Source organism: Lipophrys pholis (genome assembly GCF_963383615.2).
Source record: "Lipophrys pholis genome assembly, chromosome: 19".
In the NCBI taxonomy this organism is placed as follows: domain Eukaryota; kingdom Metazoa; phylum Chordata; class Actinopteri; order Blenniiformes; family Blenniidae; genus Lipophrys; species Lipophrys pholis.
Window position 1 is genome coordinate 5,116,668 of NC_137647.1, and position 23,483 is coordinate 5,140,150.

At 40.4% G+C, this 23,483-nt stretch overlaps 4 protein-coding genes across 4 annotated transcripts; 2 read left to right on the forward strand and 2 right to left on the reverse strand.

Moving 5' to 3' along the window:
* Nucleotides 1–2,001: 2,001 nt before the first annotated feature.
* Nucleotides 2,002–7,568, reverse strand: naa60 (N-alpha-acetyltransferase 60, NatF catalytic subunit). Its single transcript, XM_080486906.1, has 7 exons — nt 7,365–7,568; nt 6,168–6,283; nt 5,489–5,618; nt 4,671–4,767; nt 3,848–4,082; nt 3,004–3,169; nt 2,002–2,915 (listed from the first exon to the last, which is right to left on the reverse strand). Exons 2-6 carry the CDS (start codon nt 6,275–6,277, stop codon nt 3,013–3,015), a joined length of 729 nt encoding a protein of 242 aa, XP_080343032.1. The 5' UTR covers nt 6,278–6,283; nt 7,365–7,568; the 3' UTR covers nt 2,002–2,915; nt 3,004–3,012.
* Nucleotides 7,569–8,970: 1,402 nt separating this feature from the next.
* Nucleotides 8,971–14,988, forward strand: dnase1 (deoxyribonuclease I). The gene is made up of 9 exons (XM_080487122.1): nt 8,971–9,095; nt 10,403–10,541; nt 10,778–10,866; nt 11,036–11,116; nt 12,861–12,976; nt 13,518–13,630; nt 13,737–13,891; nt 13,966–14,059; nt 14,278–14,988. The coding sequence occupies exons 2-9, from the start codon at nt 10,404–10,406 to the stop codon at nt 14,326–14,328; spliced, it is 837 nt and encodes a 278-aa protein (XP_080343248.1). The 5' UTR covers nt 8,971–9,095; nt 10,403; the 3' UTR covers nt 14,329–14,988.
* A 372-nt stretch (nt 14,989–15,360) lies between these two features.
* On the reverse strand, nt 15,361–19,795 carry eci1 (enoyl-CoA delta isomerase 1). The gene is made up of 7 exons (XM_080488478.1): nt 19,643–19,795; nt 18,543–18,668; nt 17,937–18,064; nt 17,627–17,773; nt 17,416–17,537; nt 17,148–17,326; nt 15,361–16,017 (listed from the first exon to the last, which is right to left on the reverse strand). Exons 1-7 carry the CDS (start codon nt 19,683–19,685, stop codon nt 15,851–15,853), a joined length of 912 nt encoding a protein of 303 aa, XP_080344604.1. The 5' UTR covers nt 19,686–19,795; the 3' UTR covers nt 15,361–15,850.
* A 1,319-nt stretch (nt 19,796–21,114) lies between these two features.
* Nucleotides 21,115–23,472, forward strand: LOC308124289 (motilin receptor-like; the record flags this gene model as incomplete). Its single annotated transcript, XM_080487212.1, has 3 exons — nt 21,115–21,250; nt 21,868–22,043; nt 23,182–23,472. Coding segments are annotated over 3 exons (603 nt in total), but the record flags the coding sequence as incomplete, so codon positions are not given.
* Between the last annotated feature and the right edge of the window lie 11 nt (nt 23,473–23,483).

The window sequence follows — 23,483 nt, forward strand, 5'->3', positions numbered from 1 at the left end:
ATATTAAAATTTGTCTATTTTTACATCAAACACTTTATCTTGCGATCTATCAAATATTCTCACTATATAAATCATATTTGAAACAAAAAAAGTTGTTTTCTGATAACCAGTTATTCAATCTGTTGATGTGTAACTACATCCAGGACTGAAGTTACATCTCTGAATAGACCTCTGATTTGTGATTTAATCTGAACCATTTGCTGGACTTTTAGTGCAGATTATCTGCTGTTAGATGCACTTGCAGAACACAGATTGGTGAAATTGCCCCTGCAGCAACTGACAATGCATTAATGGACAATAAAATCGACAAGTTTAGATGTAATAAAGCCAATACTGGTATAACAATACGACAATTATTTCATTCAAATTTGCTGGTCGTTCCATTATAAAAGCATCACTACAAACCCTTTGAAAGCGTAATAATTGCAGGCAAAAGTGTAACAATACATAAATAAGTGAGCATTTCTTTAAGATAAAATATTTTACTGCAGTTTTTGTGGAGTTAGTTTATCAGGCTTTGTGGACAGCGTAGTCGTCACATTCGTTCACCGAGGATAAAGAGGTAGCGATTTTCTCTATAAATTGTTTTTTGTTTTATTACCTTGTTGGAAAGTTATTAGATTGTTGGATATATTGCATTCATGATATGGCGCTATTTTCATTATTACATAAGCGTGTGCTACAGTCCCTAAAAGATCTGGCTTTGATTTATTCTGTGCAACCAACATGAAGACTGAAGAGTCAAACTGTGGGAATGAAACCGAGGCTCAGGTTTACGACAGTATCATCCGAGCATCTCAATGTTTAAACAACGTGAAGAGGGGAGACGGTGGGAAGTCACGCTGACTCAGCTTTTACAATCACTCAAATGAAGTTAATTTATTGCATATACAAGGGTTGGATGTTTCTCAAGAGTCACCGTCCAGTGCTGACAACGTCAGAAATGTTCACTTTTAAACAACAAAAGTACATTTTTCACACCCTTCATTTTTATTTTCTCCCCCCATATATAAAATCTAATATTTCTTTACTGGCTGACAAACTGGATCAGGCTTGTAAATCTTCACCAAGTGCAACTAAATACAATAAAAGTGACTGTTTAAATTACCATCATTTATCATTCGATCTCGCCGACATTTGGGACTCGACAGTGTGTATTTAGCAACGCTCAGAGACAAACGAGATGGAAGATGTTTGTGTTTCGGATCATTTTTGAGTGTTTCCCCCAACTGAAGGACCGAAAAGACGACTCGTTTTAGGATCTGGACACGGAAAGTAGCAGAAAACAGAAGAAACGTTTCAGCCAGAGAGAAAAAAACCCCAAAGCTTTTAAAACTCTGGAGTCAAATATTAAAACAGTAGTTAGTCCCTCCATGAGTTTGCCTCCTTTTTTTGTGATTATTCAGGCTAAACAAAACCTTCAAAAATGATTTGGTAACTGGTTTGAATCCAAGTATACAAGCACGTTGGTGCAGGGGGAAAAATTAAATAAACAGGGATGTTTTGATAAAAATGTGCCTTCTCATCAATAAAATCCATAAAAATGTGGAAAAGAGGGACACGTTTTCATCAAAACACCCTCCACATTGTGACCAATCTACTCAAAATTTGTTTTTACTGAACTTTTGTAATTGGAAAAAAAATGACAATAAAACCACAAATAAAAAAATAAATAAAAACATGGATCCAGAGAGCAAATTTTGCAGGGACAGATTATAGAAATTGACCACTTAAAGAAATCTGATTTGTCATCATTATTCCCAGTTTAAATTATGTGTTTGCATCCAATTGTTGCATTTGTGATTTCAAAGTTTGAAGAAAAGTGATTTATAAAAAAAAAAAAAAGCATTGGAATCACTTAAATGCATTACGGGTGTTTTGGGGGTAATTTATGTAGGCGGACGATAGTATTTCACCATTTTGGATTAATGTGTTGATGCTGCACAGGAAAAAACATTTGACTCTGTCACGGTGTTACATGTAAAGATTTTTTTTTTTTTTAAATGAATTTATACTGGAAGGACTGATCGATGTTAAAAATGCTAATTGTGTGCCTTTAATCAACGGCCAGAAGAATAAAATGCCTCCTTTTCAATATAATGTTAATATATCTAAGGTGTATAGTTGCTTTATTTTAAACCTTTCTTCGTTACAGTCGCAGGTCATTTTAAGGGAAATGGTTCTTTACAAACTAGAATTCACTCAGGATTCAGTTGATACAAAAAAAAAAATGGGGGGGGGGGGGGGGGGGTGAGGTTTTTCTTCCGACTACCAAACGGCATAGAATAGACATACATATTGAGAAAATTGTATATATTAGCTTAGTATATATAATATACAAACAGTGTACATAGTCTCTGACAGTGGTGGACAGGATGAAGGAAGCAAACACAGGGCTCAGCATTTCGTGTGTGTGTGTGTGTGTGTGTGTGCGTGTGTGTGTGCGTGTGTGTGTGTCACCTCTTTCACACCAATCTACCCCCTGCGTTCGTGTGTGTGTGTGTGTGTGCGTGAGTATGTGTGTCCACACTGCTGCCTGAATGCGCAGCTTCAGCTTGACTGTGTAAATAAGTGCAGACTAACTATGACAGTGTGATGTTCTGTGTGTTTACCTAGTCTGATAAAAAAGAAAAGAAAAAAGAAAACACCCCTTCCCGTGGTTTCACCCGATCACACCGCCTGTCATCGTCAACACAACTTTGCACTTTCAACGATGCCGTCATGCAGCAACCCTGCGAGCCCGAGTCCCGTGTGGACGAATGTGGGAGCTACACTGAGCGCGAGCGGCGGGACGCCGGCCGAGCCCCGAGTCCTCCGTCTGCGCACGCCGTGTGGGAGAAAGCCGATACGAGGATGCGAGTGTGCGTGTACATCTCGGTGTGTACTGGGGAAGACTGAGGAGAATCACAGCGCTCCTGAAAGAGACACAGAGCAGTGAGAGTGACGCCGCCGGAGGAGGACGGAAGCTCGGCTCGAGCACCGCCGTCGCGGGTTTCCACCCACCGGGCTGCGTCACATTGTTCTGCTGTACTGGATGCCGGTCTTGGAGGCGATGTTGGACCAGGGGAGCAGCGAGCGGAGGAAGGACTGCGCCTGGCGGTACAGCCTCTGAGGGATGGAGCAGGGGCTCAGGCTGGCCAGGGTGGAGCCGATGTGCTGGATGTAGTCGGTGGGACAGCGTCAAAGAAAACCAGACAGAAACTACTGAAGACAGCCAAGAAAAAAAAAAGTGAAATAAAATCTAAACAGGTTACTCTAACACGTAACGTAATAGAGAAGTAAATATATAAAGTTCCACAAAGTGGTGTAGTGGTTCGTGGAGCAGGTTTCCTGATTTGAGGCTTTCTGGGTGGCGTTTTCTTAAAGTTGCCAATCGCCTGTTCAACATTCACCTTGTGAACCTTCGAATTAATGCCTGTGGACTCAATCACACAGACGTGATTCTCTCCTCTTTACTAAAATATGAAATCTACCATAATATATTAAAGATTTTTAACCTCATTATGTGGACATTTTTGTTGCCTTTGTCATTTAGGGTTAAATGCATCATAGTTTGCATCAAATTTCAAATATTCTAATCCTCTTAAATCTTTTATCACCCGATAGGCCGTCTCTGGTCGATTGTGATAAAAAAAATCTAGGTTAATGAGACTTTTGACTCATTGTGCCCTGTTTTGATTTACATTTTAAAAATGTACCCACTTTTTTTTTTTTTTTTATGGAAATGCGGCAGTAACTTTTAACTACTACAATTGATGCGAAATTTGTGTCTCTTCTGACTTTAAACAAAAGGTGAAATCTGTGAGGAGTAAAGAGTGTCTGTCCCTGCGCTTGAGTGAAAGGATATAATATTGTCCATGGTGGATGCCCCCCGTTGATGTAGAGCACGTAGGTGAATCCGTCCTTGAGGACGCCGCGTATGGAGTAGTAGTAGGGCAGGTAGTGGTGCTGCCTGAAGTCCCTGTTCTCGTAGAAGTGGATGGCAGTGTTGTTGGTGGTGAGGACGTGCAGGTAGATCGCTTTACAGTGGTCCTGAGCCGTGGTGGAGATGTGCTCCTTCAAACTGTCCAGCAGTAGAGAGCCTGGAGGGAGGGAGAGAAAGAAAGGCTCCTCTTATTTCATTCTGTAAAGCCTGATAAAAAAACAACAACAACTAATTGTTAACGCCAAAAAAACTTTATATAACTTCACCATGGCACATATCAGCGTGTGCCTTATTTGTAGTATTAGAATATAATTGCTCATTTAAACAATTCTTTACATACTTTAGAGGTTGTACTCCTAAAATACTTGAAAATACGTTTCTTATTATGTAGTTGCTGTGCAATGTCCGATTATACTATTTAGTTTCTTTTTTTAAACAGTTTTAGTACGTTATTACCACAAATTTAAAAATTGCATGAAAGTCACAACATTTATTTCCTGCGTTGTTAAAACAACAAATGATGAGAGAACTGGGTCTTAAATCAATTCCATCCACTGAACATTTGTCTGGAAATCAGATCCGATTTTTCGACTCCATTTGTTTACATTGTGGTCAACTTTTGCTATTTGAATGTGTGTGTGTGTGTGTGTGTGTGTGTGTGTGTGTGTGTGTGTGTGTGTGTGTGTGTGTGTGTGTGTGTGTGTGTGTGTGTGTGTGTGTGTGTGTGTGTGTATTAGTACCGTACCGATGCCGTGTTTCCTGAACTCTTTCACCACTCCCAGGCTGAGGATGTAGGCTACCTGTGTATCCACAGGAAAACTGGAGGCCAGGATGTCTCCATCCTAAACACACAGAGAGTTCAAAGATTAAACAAAACAGTTTATTTCTAACCGTTCAAAGTGGAATCGATTGTTTAAACAAGATTTGTAATTTTGGAGCCACGCCGACCGTTTCTTTTAACTCCCAGTCCATTACGTAACTTTCATCTTTGCATAGTCAAAGTATCCCACAGAGGGCAGATGGTACAATGCAAATCCTGCCACAGACGGACTGAGTGAGCTGCTCTCAGGGGGACAGATTTCAGATACCAGCCCAGCAAATTAAACCCAGTTCCAGTATCCAAGTTAAAAAACTGCACAGATCACAAATTGTGGACATTAAGCGTCGTCCAATATCTAAATATCTGTTTCAAAGTTTGAGGACAGCTCGATTACTTCAATTTCTTTTCAGTTTTTCAAGGTTTATTGTCGCAGCCGTACATAATTCAAATGATTGTGCACAAACATAAGTGTAGATTTAAAAGAAATTCAGCTATGAAATATGCAGATCCATATTTTCTTGCCATTCATGTACATTTCATTGTATGGTTACACTCGAGCAGTGAAGCAGTGAAGCAGCTCATAACTGCAAATGAGACAAAGGCAAACAGTGAAATCCAAAAACCTAAATCCTATTTGAAGTTTAAGCTACGAAGTTATTCCAACATGTATTTGTTGGTGACTTACAAACAATCTGTAAAAGGTCGAGTGGAACATTTATGTTTATGAGAGACAAACGTCACACCTCTTTGTGTACTTTGGTCCGGCCTTTGATTTCGGCCACAATCATTCCCACGATGCCGCCTCTGAAGGTGGCGGCGAGGGAGAAGAACTTCTTGTTGGAGGTGATGTCCTGATACCATGAGTCTGGGTACCTGGACGCAAAAAAATCAGACAGTTTAGCCAGTTTGCACTGCGGGTCATAAAAGAAGCAAATCCCAGAGATACGATAGTCAAACCAGATGAGCTCTAAGTATACTGCAAGTGTGTTCGTATCTTGATCGCTCATGTGTGACGATACATCTCAAATTACTGTCATTTTTCCATTGCATAATAAATTATATCAGTTTTACAGAAGCTGATGGAAATAAATATTAATTATTCATAGCAGATAGAGAAAAAGAATCAATTCAACTAGAAAGTATTGCTCTGAGTAGTACAGTGCATAGGTACAACTTGTGAAAATCCCTGTTGATGTTGACAAGACCTGAATAATAAAAGTCGATTGTGATAGTTAAAGTCAGAACCCACAAATATATGCATATTCTAATCTGAGAGATTTAAAGTGTGCGATGCAGAAGCCCAGAATAAAGGTCGGAAAGCTACTTCTCAAGTGCAATTTCAGTGCAGTGAAACTTTATGACAGTCTGTACCTTGCACGAATCCCCCAATAAAAGATTTGTGAAGAAGATATGATTTCTTACTCGATTGGGAACCAGTCACCACAGAGCAGCTTGACGTTATCTATGTCATCGTGGCAAAGGAAGCGGAGCTGGACTTCACTGAGAGCTGTGGGAGGCACCACGTCACTCATTCACACCTGCGGGGACCAACAGAAAAGCACAGACAGGGTCAAAGAGTCTGTAAACAGAGGAAAAGTTGTTGGGTACAATAACAATAAATAGGAAATATTACAAAGCAAATCTCTGGAGGCCAGCTGCTGGTAAAATAACAATAAATCCAGCAGAAATGGCACAACTAAAGGCATTATTACACATCACCACAGCAGCCATGAAGAACGTTGGATGCCCTGTCTCGTCTCTGAAGGACATTTACACTTCCTGACGCCCCAGCAAAGCACAAAACATCACCAGGGACAGTTCACACCCTGATTTCCAACTGTTCGACCTGTTGCCCTCTGGTAGGCGCTACAGGTTTATCCAAGGAAAGACATCAGACTCAGAAATAGGTTAAACTCACGCATCAATTGATTCACACTCATTCTGCACATCACAAAAAACTCAAACATCTACTGTGACCCAGCTGCACTATTTCTTTTCACTTGCACTGTGAGAGGAGTGGCTCTCCAATTTTAGCTGTACAAAGACAAAGAAAGGCTTTATATTCCATTCTATTGGCTAGAGTACAAGTGATAAAAAAAAATATAACAGAATGGGGCATTGTGTAAATAGTAGAGAAGATCTAAATGAAACGATGTGTGAATATTTCAACAACGAGAGCAAATGAATCTAGTTTTTAAAACAACGTTAACATGAACCTCACGGATTAGTAAATGAGTTACACCCATTGCGACAGACCTGATTTGACTTGCATGGAAATAAGCCAAACCAAAGATGTCGGCTTGCACCGCTTTAGACGAGTCAATCATCACAAAAATCAGAGTCACGATAAGAGAACTCTGTCAAAGCTCCTGAAATAATATCCAAAGTGTTCAACATGGACCCGGCTAACACTCATAACAACAACACGAGTCTGTCTACGTGTTTCCCCGCCAATCCGCTCCGTCCCAATACCAACGCGGCTATGGGAGAATCAATAACAACCAGGAAAAAAAAAACCTTCTCAAGCGTGTGATTTTGTCTCACTCCCAACATTTGTCTGTCGATTAGCTTCCAGGCTAACAGCAGCTAAGGCTAGCTCAGGCTGCTAAGCTAACGTACCTCGTTTCAGCGCTCGAGCCGAAGGAAAGCGGGACACAAGTCACTCCACCCTGAGCGTCACTCGATGCAGACACTACTCCGGACGCAGCATGTTAAAGCTCCCGGTCTGCTCCCGCCGCTCAAAGCCGTTTCATTCCCCGGGAGAGTGTCACTCGGCGAGCTGCGTTAGCCACGGTCACAGCTGGATGTTTACTTCCTGTTTGTGGCGGCTGCGCCTGTGACGTCACTACGGGGTCTGCGGCGGCTTTAGAAACGGGGCGATTCTTTACCGCCATCCCGCGGACAAGAAATGTTTGTACGACGGCTACAAGTTTCACACGTCTATATTTTTTATAGGTAATATTTACAGATCACCGCATTTGTGATCGAGCAAATAATTGGTAATTTGTCGGATGATGCGACATTTGTCAGTGAAAACACTCATATTGTGGGAAATAAACATAGACCCAATAAACTTGAGTTTAACTTTCAAAAGACACCCAATAGAAATATGTACAAGTTAACCATTTTAATGTGTTACTGAATGATATTTGTGACTGACATTTATATGCTTTTTTTTATATGCTTTCGAAATGCTTTCATCAACATCAAACCATGAGAACTTAATTCAAGATATGTGAGGCCCTGCAAGGTGTTTGGGGATCCCTACAATTTTAAAAATAGAGTCGTAGACTATATATTCAATGGCTCTCACTTAAAATGTGATACATGGAAATGTGCATACAGTATCAATAATTGTATTGTAAAATATAATTAAAAAGAGAGTTAATGCTATGAGCTCTATTAATTAGGTCAAAGATTCCTGTAGTGTGTGTTGAAATAAATGCTATAATTGCAATAAAATGAAGCTGATAGTGAGAAAATTGTTTAATCGCTGAATGTGTTAAGACGTTATGGCATCAGTTGTGGATTTCACACCCACACATTAAAAAAAAAAAGAAAAAAGAAAAAAGGTTTTCTCACACATGACCTTTAATCCACTGTTTTTATCAAGTGTTTGTGCCATCTGCTACTTTCTCACTGATGCTGCTCAGGCTACAAATAGCTTCTGTAGTGGATGATCTACCGCAAATACCGATATCTAATAACTATTTTTAACACGATAAAGTGTGAATCTGAAGTTAATAAACCTGAAGTTAATGAAAAGACACAGAATGTGACACATAATATATTAAAAGATGCTTGTGAAAATGATAACAGTGTATTCTTCAAAATGATCACTGCACATTTATTGTTTTGAACCCCAAAGAGGAATGATTAAAGGTCAATGCTTATCTTGCTTCCATGTAAATCAAGGCATGAAATCAAGCAGGAGATCAGGGTGTTATTATGGGCGGTGACCTGCAAGTCAACAACCACAATCATAAACTCTGCTCACTTCCATCTGAAAAATACTGCAAGAATTAAAGGATTTCTGAGCAACCAACATTCGGAGAAACTTCATTCTTCTAATGGTGTGTTCACAAGTCTCAATTTAAAACAATAAAAAAGGTGTTAGGGAGCTGCAGGTACCAGTTCAACCCAGTTTCAATGAATCCAAAAGATGTCTTCAACCTGCGATCTGACTTCCTCAGTGAACAGCCCCTCTCCTCCTCCTCCCCTCCCCGTCCAGGTGTAGTCACATGCACCGGCAGGTAAAGAGAAACCTCACAGAGAAGCCTGCAGAGCCTTTGAGGATTTTAACAAGAAAGCAAGAAGGCCTTTTCCCTACTCGGTGACGGAAAGAAGCAGGTAGATATGTACCTAAGTTCTCTTCATTAATCAGTGAACTGAGCAGAGCACTGTAGGGATGTTTGACAGTTACTTTATTACTGTAACCAATTCCAAATTAATCTGCTTATTTTATCACTTCATTTTCATTGAAAGACAGAAAGTTTCAATTTATGTCACAATAACATAGATTGTTACAAATATTTCCTCCAGAAGTCCGTTTCACACCAGGGTCACTCTCTTGATACTTTGTCCACGTCCAGTAATTACCTCACCAGTTGAATCACCGCCAGCAAAAAGGGTCAAATGTAACAAGAAAAGCTGGATTCAGAGCCGCAAAAGTTCCAATGACAGGGCTGAAGTTATCGCACGTTCAGTGGAGCAGCTGTTACGTCCATATCTCGTTCCCAGAGTGAAGCCGAGGGAGGAAAATGACTTTTTACTGCAGGAGTCTGAGAGAAATGATCCTTCAACAGCATTTCTATTTGTCATTTTCTTGCAGCAATGGAAGGGAATTTTACACTAAATTAGTAGGAAACAACAGATCCTAACACAATATTGCAGTGATTACAGTAAACCGAGTTTAAACGTCAGTAAATACGATACTATTTATCTATTTTTTTTTTATTAAATTTTTTTAAAGATGACAGATGGTCGCAAGGAAAACTCATTATTCTGAATGCTTCCTCTCTTTAGAGTTTGTTTAGTCGAGGCAGTGATGAAGCAGCAGTGTCACTTTAAGCAGATTAGGGTTTAAGAACCTGCAAAAGTGCCGTGAACCATTTGACAAACAAGATACAAGCAAAACTTTCTGTTTACTGGTTTTGGACTCTCGAGTTGGTCGTAAAATGAGAAAGTAAAAGTAAATAGAAACAAGAGGAAGTCTTTTCAATATCTCTACCTGCTTTATTCATCTTTAGACAATTCCAATGAACAATGGGCGAAAAGGTAGGAGATTAACACTTAAGATCAAATTAGAGTAAGAAATGAACGTAACGTAACCCAGACATGCTGAGGGAAAACATGCAAATCCCAAACGCAAAAGGCTGCAGACTGGAGGAAACAATGAGAAATGCCTGAATCCTATACAAAATAATCCTAACACTTCATATTGAACAAAGCAGGGAAACATTTGAGCTGGGAAATGTAACTAACCTTTAAACGAGTAATTTCAAGGCTATTTCCCATAAATCCTGTCATCAGTGAACTAGGAAAAGGTTATAAAATCATCTCACTGACATAGCGAAAGCAGCAAAAACCTCAATTTCAATTTTAATCGGCTCACATTCGGGGTTCTATTTTTATTTATTTTTTTCTCTGTGGGCCAGGATGCGTCGTCTCTGCAGTCTGAGCCTCTTTCTGGCTCTCCTTCATCTGTCCACGTCTCTGCTGCTCGGAGCCTTCAACATCAAGTCATTCGGGGACAAGAAAGCCTCCAACGCCACTCTGATGAACATCATCAGCAAAGTTTGAAACTTTTTAAAAATCTTTTTCCTCCACCCGTTTAGTGATTTTCCAACTTAAATAATGTGGAAAATATTAGAAACATTTGTAAATAAAACTTACTTATACTGGCTTTCAGTGAGGTGACGTTCTCACGCTGCAGTAGCCTAAGTGTATATGCGACACACTCAGACTCTTGAATTCTTTAAATAATCTTATTCCTCAAAAACAGCATCACAGAATCGTCTCTGTTGTTGCAGATTGTCCATCGGTACGACATCATCCTCATCCAGGAGGTGCGAGACACTGACCTTTCGGCCACCAAGAAACTCATGGAGCACGTCAACAAGTTAGACCAAAGACTCATTAAATAGAGCAACACATGACATACAGGTGGAAACTACAATATTGGGACTTTTCACATATAAAAAGGTTCCCCTAATCTGTCATTCCAATATGAAATCATAATAATAATAATTTTAAAAAAAGTTTGAATTTGTATCTGCTTGTTGTTGCAGAGGATCTTCTCAGTTCAGCTACATCGTCAGTGAGCCTCTGGGTCGCAGCTCCTACACGGAGCGATATCTCTTCCTCTACAGGTACTTTTCACTGCCATAATGCCAAACAGCTTCTTTTTCCTGTTGCTATATTAATGTTTGTTCTAAGAGTTCGTGAATCTGTGAACCATTTTTGCCAATGATTCATATCCCTGAAGATGATTTTCCTGTACTGTATATGATGTTACATATACAGTATATGCATGCATGGTTCATTTAATTTCAATTCATTAACCACCCTTATAAAATATAACCTTTCATGTGTTAGTGACAGCAGTTTTAAGCCCATGTGAGAGCAGCTCAGTTTATTAAGGTTGCAACAAGATGGCATGTTAGATGAGGGGAGACGTTTGTGCAGGGAGAGAACGATTCAAGCAGCGTATCAAGTTTTGCCTGAAACACCGTGAACCTCCCAGTTGCATTTTGTACCTTGTTTAAAAAATGACCTGACCAGTACTGCCTTTAAAGACATGGCTGATCCGGAGCGCTCCTCCTCCCTGTTCTGGGAGTCGTGCTGCCTTATCTGTCCATGCAGAGACTTGGAACAAGATGACACAGTAATGCCCGTGTTATGAATTTACGGCTTTGCCTGCAGATCATTAGAGCTCCAACAGCCTCGTCTCCTCTCTGTGGGATGTGCCTCTCTGGCTATAAAAACAAATATATAAAAATTACACTTCAGCAAATTGAAGATCAGACAAAGTGCTCGCCTCTTAGCAAAATTCAACAACTGGATGAAATGAGAACGGGGTAGTGAGAGGAGAGAGTGAAGAGAGGGAATACACAAAGTACAGGGTGAAAGAGGAGGAGAGGGTAGATCATGGAATAGAGGGAAAATGAAGAAAGACGGGGGAAATAATGAAGAGAGGGTGAAGAACGGGTAGAAAATGTAGAAAGAGTGTCAAAGATGGGACGGTAGAGAGGTTGAAGGGTAAAGGGGATTGCGGATAGAGGAAGGGTAGAAACACGATAGAAGGAGGTTAGGGAACATGCGGAGGGGTAGAAAGAGGGTAGAGAGGATAGAGGATAATGGGGTAGAGAAAGGGTAGATGGCAGAGAGGGTGGAAAGAATAGAGGGTGTCGAAGGAGATGGTAGAGCACAGAGAGGATAGAAAGAGTGTGAAAGGGAAGAGAAGGAAAAGAAGAAAGATAAAGGAAAGAATGTAGAGAAGGCAAAAAAGAAGGGAGAGTATAGAAAGACAATGAGAAACAAAAGAAGAGAAGGACAAGAAGGTAGGAAGGGTAAATAAAGAATAAAGATGGTATAAAAAAGGGTAATGAGGGTAGAGACGGGGTTAGAGAAAATGTGGGGGGGGGGCAACAAGAGGGAAGAAAGTAGTGAGGGTAAAGAATAGGGTGGAGAATAGGGTGGAGAATACTGAAGTGAAGGAAAGGGTGGAGAGAGTAGAAAGAGGGCAGAAATAAAGTAGATTAATGGCAGGGAGAGGGTAGAGAAAGAAAAGAAGAAAGAAGGATAAGAAGGTAGAAAGTGTAAAGAGGTTATAAAAAGGGTAAAGTGAAGGTAAAAGGATGGTGAGAGGGAAAAAAAGGAACAGGAGAAAAAAGACAAGTAGGTAGAAACAGTTAGACGGTATAAAAAGAAGAACGATGAAAAACACTAGATTGTGTCTGCGAGTCGTTTAACACCCGGAGCTCCTCTTTCAACATGTTGAAGCTTTTGTGCTTCAGCAAGTCCAGTTTTGGTTCAAGTTGCTGTCAGATCAGGAAGAAAGTCATTCAGGGGAAAAAAAACAACTAACGTTGAGTGTTTTCTTTTCCCCGTCAGGCAGCAGCGAGTGTCCGTGGCTAAAAACTACACGTATGACGACGGCTGTGAGCCCTGCGGGACCGACACCTTCATCAGAGAGCCTTTCGTTGTCATGTTCTCCTCCAAATATACCGGCAGGTTTTGGAAATTGTTTTGATGTGCTGCTGCTTCTTTGATTTTAATTATTATTTTTTTTAAACTAATAATCAATATTAGAACATACATAAGAATTATAGAGAACTTTTCTAAAGAATACCTCAATCAATGACTTTCCTCTCTGGTCGAGTGTGGCCTCGGCCCCGAGATAGCAATGCAGCCCCAAATTATGATGCTCCCGCCACCGTGCTTCAGACATAACTATTTTCAAGGAATACTGTGAAGTATCGAAGTGCTGTTTTGGAAAACTTAAAAGTATAAAGTTGTTGTCTTTCGGAAAACAGTAGCTTCCTTTACGCGGCTCGTCATCGACACCATGTTGGATCATTAACTTGCTCGTGGAAGATTCATAAACTTTTTCTTATTTACACCTTTTACTTTGTGTGTCTTTGTAACGTCATCCTGCCCCATGCGAATAACAACACTCATACATTTTGAAGATTTCACTGGTTACACCTTACACTCTCACTTTCTGTACCTCCACCTTCATCCACTCCTCTCCCCTTCTTGTTTTTGCAGCGGTGAAGAACTTCACTCTGATCCCCCAGCACACGTCTCCAGACTCGGCGGTGAAGGAGCTGAGCGCTCTGTCTGATGTGGTGGCCGACGCGCGCGCTCGCTGGAAAACCAACGTGAATTCTCCCCTCAAAGGCCACAACAGACGTTCAAATGCACAAAAAAAGAAGAAAGTAGAAGGGTTAATTTATTAAAGTTGAACTTTCTCCCCCTCCCCCGCAGGACATTGTGTTGCTGGGCGACTTCAATGCGGGCTGCAGTTATGTGTCGGGCTCCGACTGGCAGCAGATCGGCATCTACACCGATAAGACTTTCCACTGGCTGATCCCCGACGACGCAGACACCACGGTCTCTCACACCAACTGCCCCTACGACAGGTGGGACGGGCGTTTTCGGGCAGCACGTTGGCAAACAGGCTTCAATTGTTGTTTTAACATCGTTTTGCTTGCAGGATTGTGGTCACCACCGACATGATGAAGGGGGTGAAGCAAGGCACCGCTCAGGTCTACGACTACATGATGGATCTGGGTCTCAGCCAGAGTCTGGTACGGAAATTTCTTCTTTAATTTGATCTGCTTTATATATAATAAGAATGTCAAAAATAAATTGATGATCATAAAGAAATTGAGGAACTTGAATTACCATCAAAATGAAAATGCCCATAGTTTTGTGTTCATCTGTGAAAAACCATGATATACCAATTGACTGTCCCACAGGGGGAATATCATAAAATATTATTTATGTCTCTCTCTGGCTCTCCCAGGCCATCGCCGTCAGCGACCATTTCCCTGTGGAGGTGAGGCTGATCGGTTAGACTCCAGCTGCCTGAATCGAGACGATCTTCCCACAAGTCTCCAGGGTCAATCTCACATCGGGACAATTCAGAACTCTCATCGGCTGTGGATCCACGAATCACAAGACTAAAATAAACAAATTAACTTCTATAGCCGTCTCTTTGGAACGGGGAATTGGAAATGGACTGCCGCATTTATGAAATATCTAATTGGATGAAAGCTATGAAAACATTAAAAAGAAAATTTTCCAGTAACTTCATGGAAAAAAAAAGATCTTGTGGGGTCCAGGACCCTTTAGGGGATGCTAGAGATCATAGATGAGAACAGAGACTGTTTCTGCTTTCATGTAGTTAAAATTAGATCTGAACATGTAACCAAAATGAGAATCCAGAACAGATCTGAGAAGCTGCGTCTTGATTTTATATATTAGTTTTCCATTTTCCCGTGTTTGTTTTCACTGTCATGTTTTGGCACATCAGAGATGGAGGGGTGGGGGGTGGGGGGTGGGGGTGGTGGGGTTACTCTGTCTTAGAGGTGATCTTGGGGTTTGACAGTGTTTAGATCCTGAGGAGCCACATAACAGATGAAAGAAGAAAAAAAAAAAAAAACTGTTAGCTCTGCAATCCACATGCGATAACTCAATATACAAAGAAATAAATAAACCAAGCACTTGCCTCGTCTGGCTCGGATTCATTATTTCTCACTAACGTAAAGGAACCAGGTTGGATATAGATTATTCCATTTGTATATTTAAGGTGTAGAACGTAACAGCTTTTTTGGCAAGTCTGTTTTTGAGCCTATGTGGTTAAAAAAAAAAAAAAGAAAACTGAGTAAAAATGCTGAAACTTATTCTTCAAAAAAAAAAAAACATGTGACAAACTGACTGGACTTCATGTAAAACTGTATTTAGATAAAATTGCATTAAATGAAAAATAAACATGCTGCTTTGGCATTAAACTATTTTCAATAGAACTCAATACTTGTTTAAATCATTCCCTTCTGCAGCTCCAGTGTGGGTTGAAAAATGTAAAAAAGAAAAAGTACAAATATATGGAGTAAAAGTAACCTGAACAAATACTTTATGATACTTTATGACTTACAACCTCCGTGTTCAAGTCAATAGTTCAGAAATGGTCCCAAGAAGAAAAGCATGTGGTTCAAAATATTAAAGTAACAATGATGGAGAAACATTTGACTGTTTAATCAAAACGTTTAATCCTCCGATCGAATGACACCGAGATCAATTTTATACACATTTCACACAAATAGAAAATCTGACAGAAATGACACTTTGTCACTGCACGCTGCTCAAAAGCACCAAATCAGTAGTTCTAGTGCTACAAAGTACCGTTAGGTAAGTAGGAACAGGCACTTGTGATTAGAACAACACCTAAATGACAATTTGCTAAGCCCCGCCCCCTCAGACAGGAGCTGTCCAATTAGAGCGAGGAAAAGCTCCAGCCAGATTTAGATGAAGGTTTCTACTGAATGAACACTGTTAGTGTGTGTGTGTGTGTGTGTGTGTGTGTGTGTGTCTCCCCTCTAGGCCTTTCTCTTTTTAAGCATCTCCAGATACATGCGCAGCGACTTCTGAATGGAGTCTTTGGTGATGAACTTGACAAAGTTTTGGATGTCGGCCTCCCTGTTGGACACCAGCTTGTCGATGGTCGGTTTCCTCATCATGGACTTGGTGAGCTGTCTGGCGTGTTCTGCAAAGTGGACAAATCGGAAGTCAGCTGCAGATTTCTAAATGATTCAGTGGTGATCCGGTTAGAAGACGAGCAAAGTTTATTTATAAAGCAACATTAAGATCATTAAGACGTAAATCCATTTTTTTCAGCCTATTTATTTTAGGATTTTACTCAAAAATCAAACCATTAAATCACCATTTTCTGTGTTTGGTCTGTGGTTTTAATTGCAGTCGTGAAATAGAAGTTAAATTCTTAAAGATTCACACAATCAATGTGTTAAGTCGAATTGCTTAAGAAAAATATAGGGGTAAAAAAAATAAAATAAAAACCTCTCTGTTGCATCTCACAACTTTTTAGACTTTATATTCATTGTTTAACAATCCTCCTAGAATCTTTTCATAATCACAATACAAACTCGATGTTAAATGGACTTTTGTAAGTTAAGAGAGGAAAATGTTCTTTTGCACAATTATTTCCTGCAGAAAATAAGCCAGCTGGGACAGCACATTGAATATTATGGGAAAAAAAGCAGAAAATGCTTCAAAAACTCCTGTTCCCGTCTGTACACGTGACAGTACAGCTTTTATGACTGAAGCTGGAGGCAAACAGAACATTTATCCTGTTCAGGTGGAAAAAAGTAAGTCTGGGAAGAATTTCTGTCACTGCGTCGCCACGACATTACAACAAGTTCAACACTTCTCAACATAGCAGCAGAAAAGATCAGGGCGTGTTGGTGCTTTATCTATTCGACTGTGGAAGTTTCTAATCGCTGAGGTTATTATTTTAAAGAGATTGAGGTGCTGTATGGTTGAAATAATCTTTTTACGACAAAACGAGGAAGAATGATGATTTGGATATTCAGTGAAAACGAATTAACCTTGATCGAGGAAAAAAGAGAATTTAAATAAATAAAACATCGGAGAACTGTGTCCTGCAGGCTTTTGAGGGTATTATCATTGTCAGGTTCGAAGGTGCTTCTAATTAGGCTTCATGTGCAATGACTTCAGAGCAGTTGTGTTAAAACAGAAAAAAGTAAAAAATTTTAAAATTGCAAACAAAACATATTGCAGTGTTTATATTTGAGTGTTAAACACTGAAATTATAGTACATTTTTCCATCCGAAATGTAAAGGAAATGATTTGAGATACCTGGAATAGCCAACCACTGGGTCATGGCCTGTGTGGCTGTGCTGAGGACCTGATCTTCAGGTACCAGCAGGTCCACCAGTCCCATCTTCAGGGCCTCTGACGGGTTGTAAAGCAGCCCCAACTGCAGCCCCATCTCTGTGTGCCGGTGGCCCACCGTGTTCACCATGGTGTCCTTAAACCTGCAGGGGGCAGCAGCAGCAGCACTGTGACACATCCTGTGAGCAAAGAAACACCAGAACTGCTTCTTTTACAGGCCGTAAATCCTTACCAAAATGGTGCCACGATGCCGAGCTGCGTCTCGTTCAGGCCGATGCGGAAACGAGGGTTGTCCGCCATTATCCTGTAGTCACACGTCAGTGACAACAGGCAGCCTCCCGCAGGGCTGGCGCCCTGTGGGCAGAGCCAGACTGGACGTTACAGGGCGGTGTGACTTAGAGACAGAGCAAACGTGTGTGTGTATGCAGTCTCTGTGTACATACATTGATTGCTGCTATAGTGACTAAGTTGGAGCTGTAGACCTTCAGCCACATCTCTTGCACAGCCCTCCAGAACTCGCCGCAGCGCTCCGGACTCTTCCCATACATCTCCATGATGTCCAGGCCGGCGGAGAACACCTTGGGCTGGCTCTGCATGCAAGCAACACAACTCGGAGTCAACAGTCTGTACGTGTAATCCAGAAGTCAAAGAGAGACGCACTGCTCAGAAAACATTCAAAGGCTTTAAGAACTGTAGAAATATTGCAGGAATAATAATCCGCACTGCCGCCGTGGGTCATTCCTATGGGATTACCGAGGTGATGATGAGGCCTCTGCAGCTCTTGTCCATCTCCAGCTTCTCCACAGAGATGCAGAACTCCGTGAGGAAATCTAAACTGAGGCTGTTTACCGGCGGACTCTGCATGCGCATCACCGCCACTCCTGCAAAAGCACGAGAGGACGAGCTTTAATTCATACACAACTGGAAGTGAGAGGTAAACATGAAAGATGTGTGCAGTTTTTGTTTACACACACAAATCTACTCAAAGGTGCTTTTACATGGTTGGTTTCATGCTGCAGTTATATTAAACCACATTAGTAAAAAAAAACAATACTGCATATGTAAACAAGTCACTTGGATAAAACACAATTATGTTAAAATCAGCATTAAAAGGAACCCTAGCTATAAATCTATGACAGGTCTTGCAAGAACATATAACACATATAAATACCAATGTGTTTGATAAATTACTCGTTGTAGTGACTGATCGCTGCCGAGTAAAGGAAAACAAAGTGCCTGTAAATTTTCATCTGCAGGTAACGAGGTCGTTATAATGGAAGTATCTTAAGAAGTCCGAGTCATGAGAGAAAAATCTAGCAGAGAAGGTACAAGCTGGGTCGAGTGGGAAAAAATCTTCACCTGTGCTCTGGTCAAAATCGACTTTAATCTTCTGTGAAGTGGAGTTGTTCCTCTGCTGAGCGATGAGGACGGGAGACACACAAACTCTGCCATGACTGCTGCAGGAGGACAGCCGAGAGAAAAGACCTGCATGGACACACAAGATACAAAGGAGTGCCTTTCTTTATTCAAACGGGAAGAAAAACATCAGACAAGTGCAAGAGGATCCCGTGACGTTACATCTTATTCCAACCGTTCAGGGAATCTCAGCTGCATTTTTCAGTATGAAGAGCACAGACACAGATTCCTCTATATGCAATACATTTTTAACTGTAATTTAAACTTTAGTTTCCAGGATGGATGTAGACCTCATATGCATGAGTATATTTCTGTATGTGTGTGAAGTATATGCATGCACGGAACTCGATCAGTCAACAATAATAAAAATAAATCATTATGAGAGCCACAGAAATGTCCTTCTCATTACTGGAGGCCTCACATTGCAAGGATTTATACACCTGATTTAATGTAAAGGACTTATTATTTGTCTGTACCCCAGATTGACATGAATACATGATATTGTGATATTGAATTAACTCAGTATTACATTAACATGGAGGAATCAATGCAATACCAGTTATACTTGAGTATATGAGTGCAGAACTTTCTCCTATATACGTTATATCCATGACAAAAGATTAAGCCATAACAACTATTATTTAGTAGAAAGGTAGAAATACCAACGCATGCAGGTGAAGCTGCACGTTTGTACTATTTTTGTATATTTATTTCATTTATATACGTCCAGTACATCACATGAAAAAACTAAAGTTATCCAAACAATTATTTTTACTGTATAAATATAGGTAGGCATGCAGAACTGCAGATATTTTTAGTTATCAGACACCTGAAATGATTTCGTTCTACTTATAAGCTTCCTGCGTGTCGTGGTTTTGTTCCTAATTGTGAAATAATCGTGAAGGTTTTTACAGGTGAAGTTAAAGCAGCAGCGTCATCTGACCTTTGTTCAACTTTCTGTAGCAAGAAGCTAAAAGCTTCAACTGAGACACAAAAACAAGGAGGACGACCTCCGGATATTGTCCAATCAATCACATGTTTACCTGTCAAAGCGCAGTTTTTTCTCAAAGCTGCTCTTAAAGCCATGTTTTCGTTCTGACGTCTCGCGGAGGACCTGCGGCTTTTTTTTTCTTTCTTCTTCTTCTTCTTCCTCCTCCTCGTTATTGCGGAGCTTCTTCTCTTCTTCACTGATTGAGTTCAGTATTTGAGCAGCAGCGCCCCCTGCAGAGAGTTTGAAAAACGGCAGAAAATTAACCCTCCAATACAAATTACTTACAACTTCAGGCTTCATTAAAATCATTACAAAAATGAAACTCACGAAATTTACACAGCACAGAGTGAAACAAAGATTCCCAAGATCAATGATATACCAAGACTTTTAAGAAGCTGAGAATGAATTAGGAGCAAAACTCTGAAAAAGATAAAGACTGCAGAGTATAACAATAAGAGTATAACAATGCAAAATGTTACATAATTCATGTGGACAAAAATGCTCTTCACTTCACTTAAATACAATGTCACAGTCAGAATATCGGTGACTATTGCTTTACTACAGACATACGCAACTAACATAACAGTCCAAATTTACTGTGTTTGGCCACAATTCGGCCATCTACTAATGAGGATCATCGGCACTATATCAAATATGAATGAATCTGCATTTTGTTTAAATGTTTTTAAGATTTAAGACGTTTAAGATTTTATTCATCCACAAGAGCAATTCAGTTATCATATTTTCTCTACTTTGCACAAAGATGTAAAAGATGAATATTAAAGAATAATACATATTCAATTATTATGACTCTCTAAAAAGAAAATATACAATCAGAAACATTTACAAAAAAATTGCACGAACGTTCCTAATTCTAATGTCTGAATAAGTAAAAAGTTTGAAATGAAAAAAAACAAAACAACAAAACTATTAAATTGCTGGAAAAATTGAGGTGGCAAAATCTGAAAGAGCATGACGTGTGAGTGAGGTCAAGGAAGAGAGAGTGGGTGAAAAGAGAGAGAGTTGGTAGATGTGTAAGTCACAGCCAAAGCGCAAGTGATGTGCAGCCAGCGGGTGTTGGTGCTCATATCGGTGGTGAGTGCATCATTTCATATTGGTTTTTAGAGTAAATGTTTTGTTCTTGTAAATAAACATTAATATAAGTGCCAAGTAATGTTTTCAGCAGTTTTCTTCAGACGTGAACATCTACGTTTAGAACTGAAACATGTAAGTTGGGTTATTGTATTTGGTGTCAATGTTAACCCAGAATTTACCTTCAAAGGCTCTTTGGAAGTGTGCATGCAGTAAGCGCACGCATTTTCTTGAAAGATCTTGGAGATATTTTCAAACGTGATTTTTTTTCTTCCTTGTGTCCACCACACAGCACTTCTCCATCCTGAGCATCCTCTCCAGTTGTTGACTTTTATCGAGCGCCATAGGAAATCCATCCGTGTGCGTCACGTCTGAGACCGGCAGCTCTCCACTGTTTTAAATAAGTCCTGACCAGTCCTTCCCCGCCTCATCATGGATCTGATGGACGTGGGAGAAACAGGCAGTGGCTGTGAGGAAAAAGACTGTGGCATCGCATCGAGCTTCCCGGGAGGCTGCACCAACCAGGAGTGCGTCATGGAGGAGCGAACGTTTGGACTCATTGAATTAGGTGAGAAAAAGTTATGTTAGGTTTTGCATTCTGTTTAAATGCAAGGAGCAGCATCAAACTTACTTTGTTTTGTCAAAGCTATCAAGCTATTTCCTCCTTCCTTTCCGTTTAAAGGTGTTCAGCAATTATTAAAATGTTTCTTCTTGTCATATATATTGACCTCAATATCTATTACATCTGGTTTTAATTGTAAAGCCAACTTGAATTGCCAACATTTTTTTTGTCAGTGCCCGAGGGCCCACCTTTACCCTTTATAAGCACGTGGTAGGACTTATGGGGACCTCTAGTGGTCATAGTAATCATGGCAGAAGCAACTTAGGAATGCAGGAGGGGAGATTGATGAGAAATGGAACCAAAGCACGGCATTCACAGACAATGTTGAGCATTGAAGTGAAACCAAAATGCTTATTAGTTTTTAAAATGTGTATTTGTTATATTATTTGACCAACAAGGTAGTTAGATCATAGAGGTTTGGGCTCTAAAATTCACTAAGACAGCTACTGTATGGTATCATCGATGTATAATCATTAAAAACAAGCAACCTTTGTAAAAGTTATACCTCAATGTGTGCTGTATTTATTCCTGCTGAATAGATACTTTCTCTCCCTTTCTTGTAGTCTGTGTCACTGTGATTTACATTCTTCTGATGCTGTGTGGCCTAATTGGAAATATACTGACGATTCTGGTAGTTGTGCTGCGTCCTTACATGAGAAGTTCGGCCTACCTGTACCTGAGCAGCATGGCGGTCAGCGATCTGCTGATCCTCTTACTGCTGCCTCTGGATCTCTATAAGGTACACACATCTACACAAACTGTATCTTCTTCTGTTTTTTGTTTTTTCTTTCCTGCATTAAAACACATGTTTATGAAATCACATACTTGAGTGATGCGTTTGGTTCCCGGTGGAGCAGCAGCGGTTATTCCCGACTGCCCCCTCAGGCGTCATGTCTGTCTCTGAATCGAATCTTGTTACGTCCAAATGTTGTGCCATAACTTGAAAAGCCCCTAAATCACCCGTCTATCATTTCCTCTGCACAGCAGCAATAACTGTTTCAAGATAAAGACGCATTTTAAAGTCCGCCCTCTCAGTCTGCAAGTGCAAACAGGGAAACAGTAACAACAACCTACAGAACGAGAATGAATAAAATGAAGGTCATATACAGTAACTTTAGCCTTTCTAGGATAATCTTTATATCATCACTTAGACACCTGCTGCAACTGAATATTTGATGATGATTCAGCTCCATAGATAAGATGTAGTAGGACCCGTCTTCAACTATACATAGAGTGGATTATATCAGGCAGCAAGTGAACATTTTAACCCCAAAATAAAGTGTTGAAAGCAGGAAACGTGGACAACATGAAGATTTGAGAGAACTTGACGAGGACCAAATCATAATTTCTCTAAATCTGCAGGGTTTGTATGGTTAGTTAAGGTGGGAGAAGAGGTGAAAAATTCAAAGCTTATTATGCAAAGTGACGGCTGGCCGGTGTGTTCTGAATGTGGACTCAGAGAAAAAGGTGTCAGGATACACGGTGTAATAGAAAAAGGTGACTATATTGATATGGCTGATTCATGGACTGTATGAATACAAGAGACTGCCAGCAATGATAATCTCCTTTTTTTCTCTGTCTCTGAAATTTTTTCTGAGACTTTTTGTCATTTACATTCTTGCATTATTATTCAGGCACAATTAAACAAATCACAGAAAAGTGATTAATCATCATTAATCAACATTATTAAACTTTTTGAACAGACTGTCCATATTCTCCATTTAAACGTTTGCTTTTAATAGATTTAGTTTGTGTAATTTCGTTTCAATTTTAAATAAATCACACAGTGAAGTGACAATTTTGGTGCTTGTCCTGTTTGAAAATGTGAAATATTCCTGCCAGAATGGCTAAAGAAGTGTCCACTTCACCTCTCTCAGCTGTGGAGGCCGAGGCCCTGGCCCCTCGGAGACCTCGCCTGCAAGCTGACCATGTTCCTCTCCGAGTGCTGCACGTTCTGCACCATCCTCCACATCACCTTCCTCTCCCTGGAGAGGTACCTGGCCATCTGCTGGCCGATCACAGCCAAGACACTGGTGACACGACGGAGAACCAGGACTGTGATCGGCTGCCTCTGGCTGGGGGCGGCCGTCAGCGCCGCCCCGGTGTTGATCATGGTGGGGGTGGAGGACATCGGCGGTGAGGAGCACGGACTTGGCCACTGGAAGGAGGAGAGAGGGTG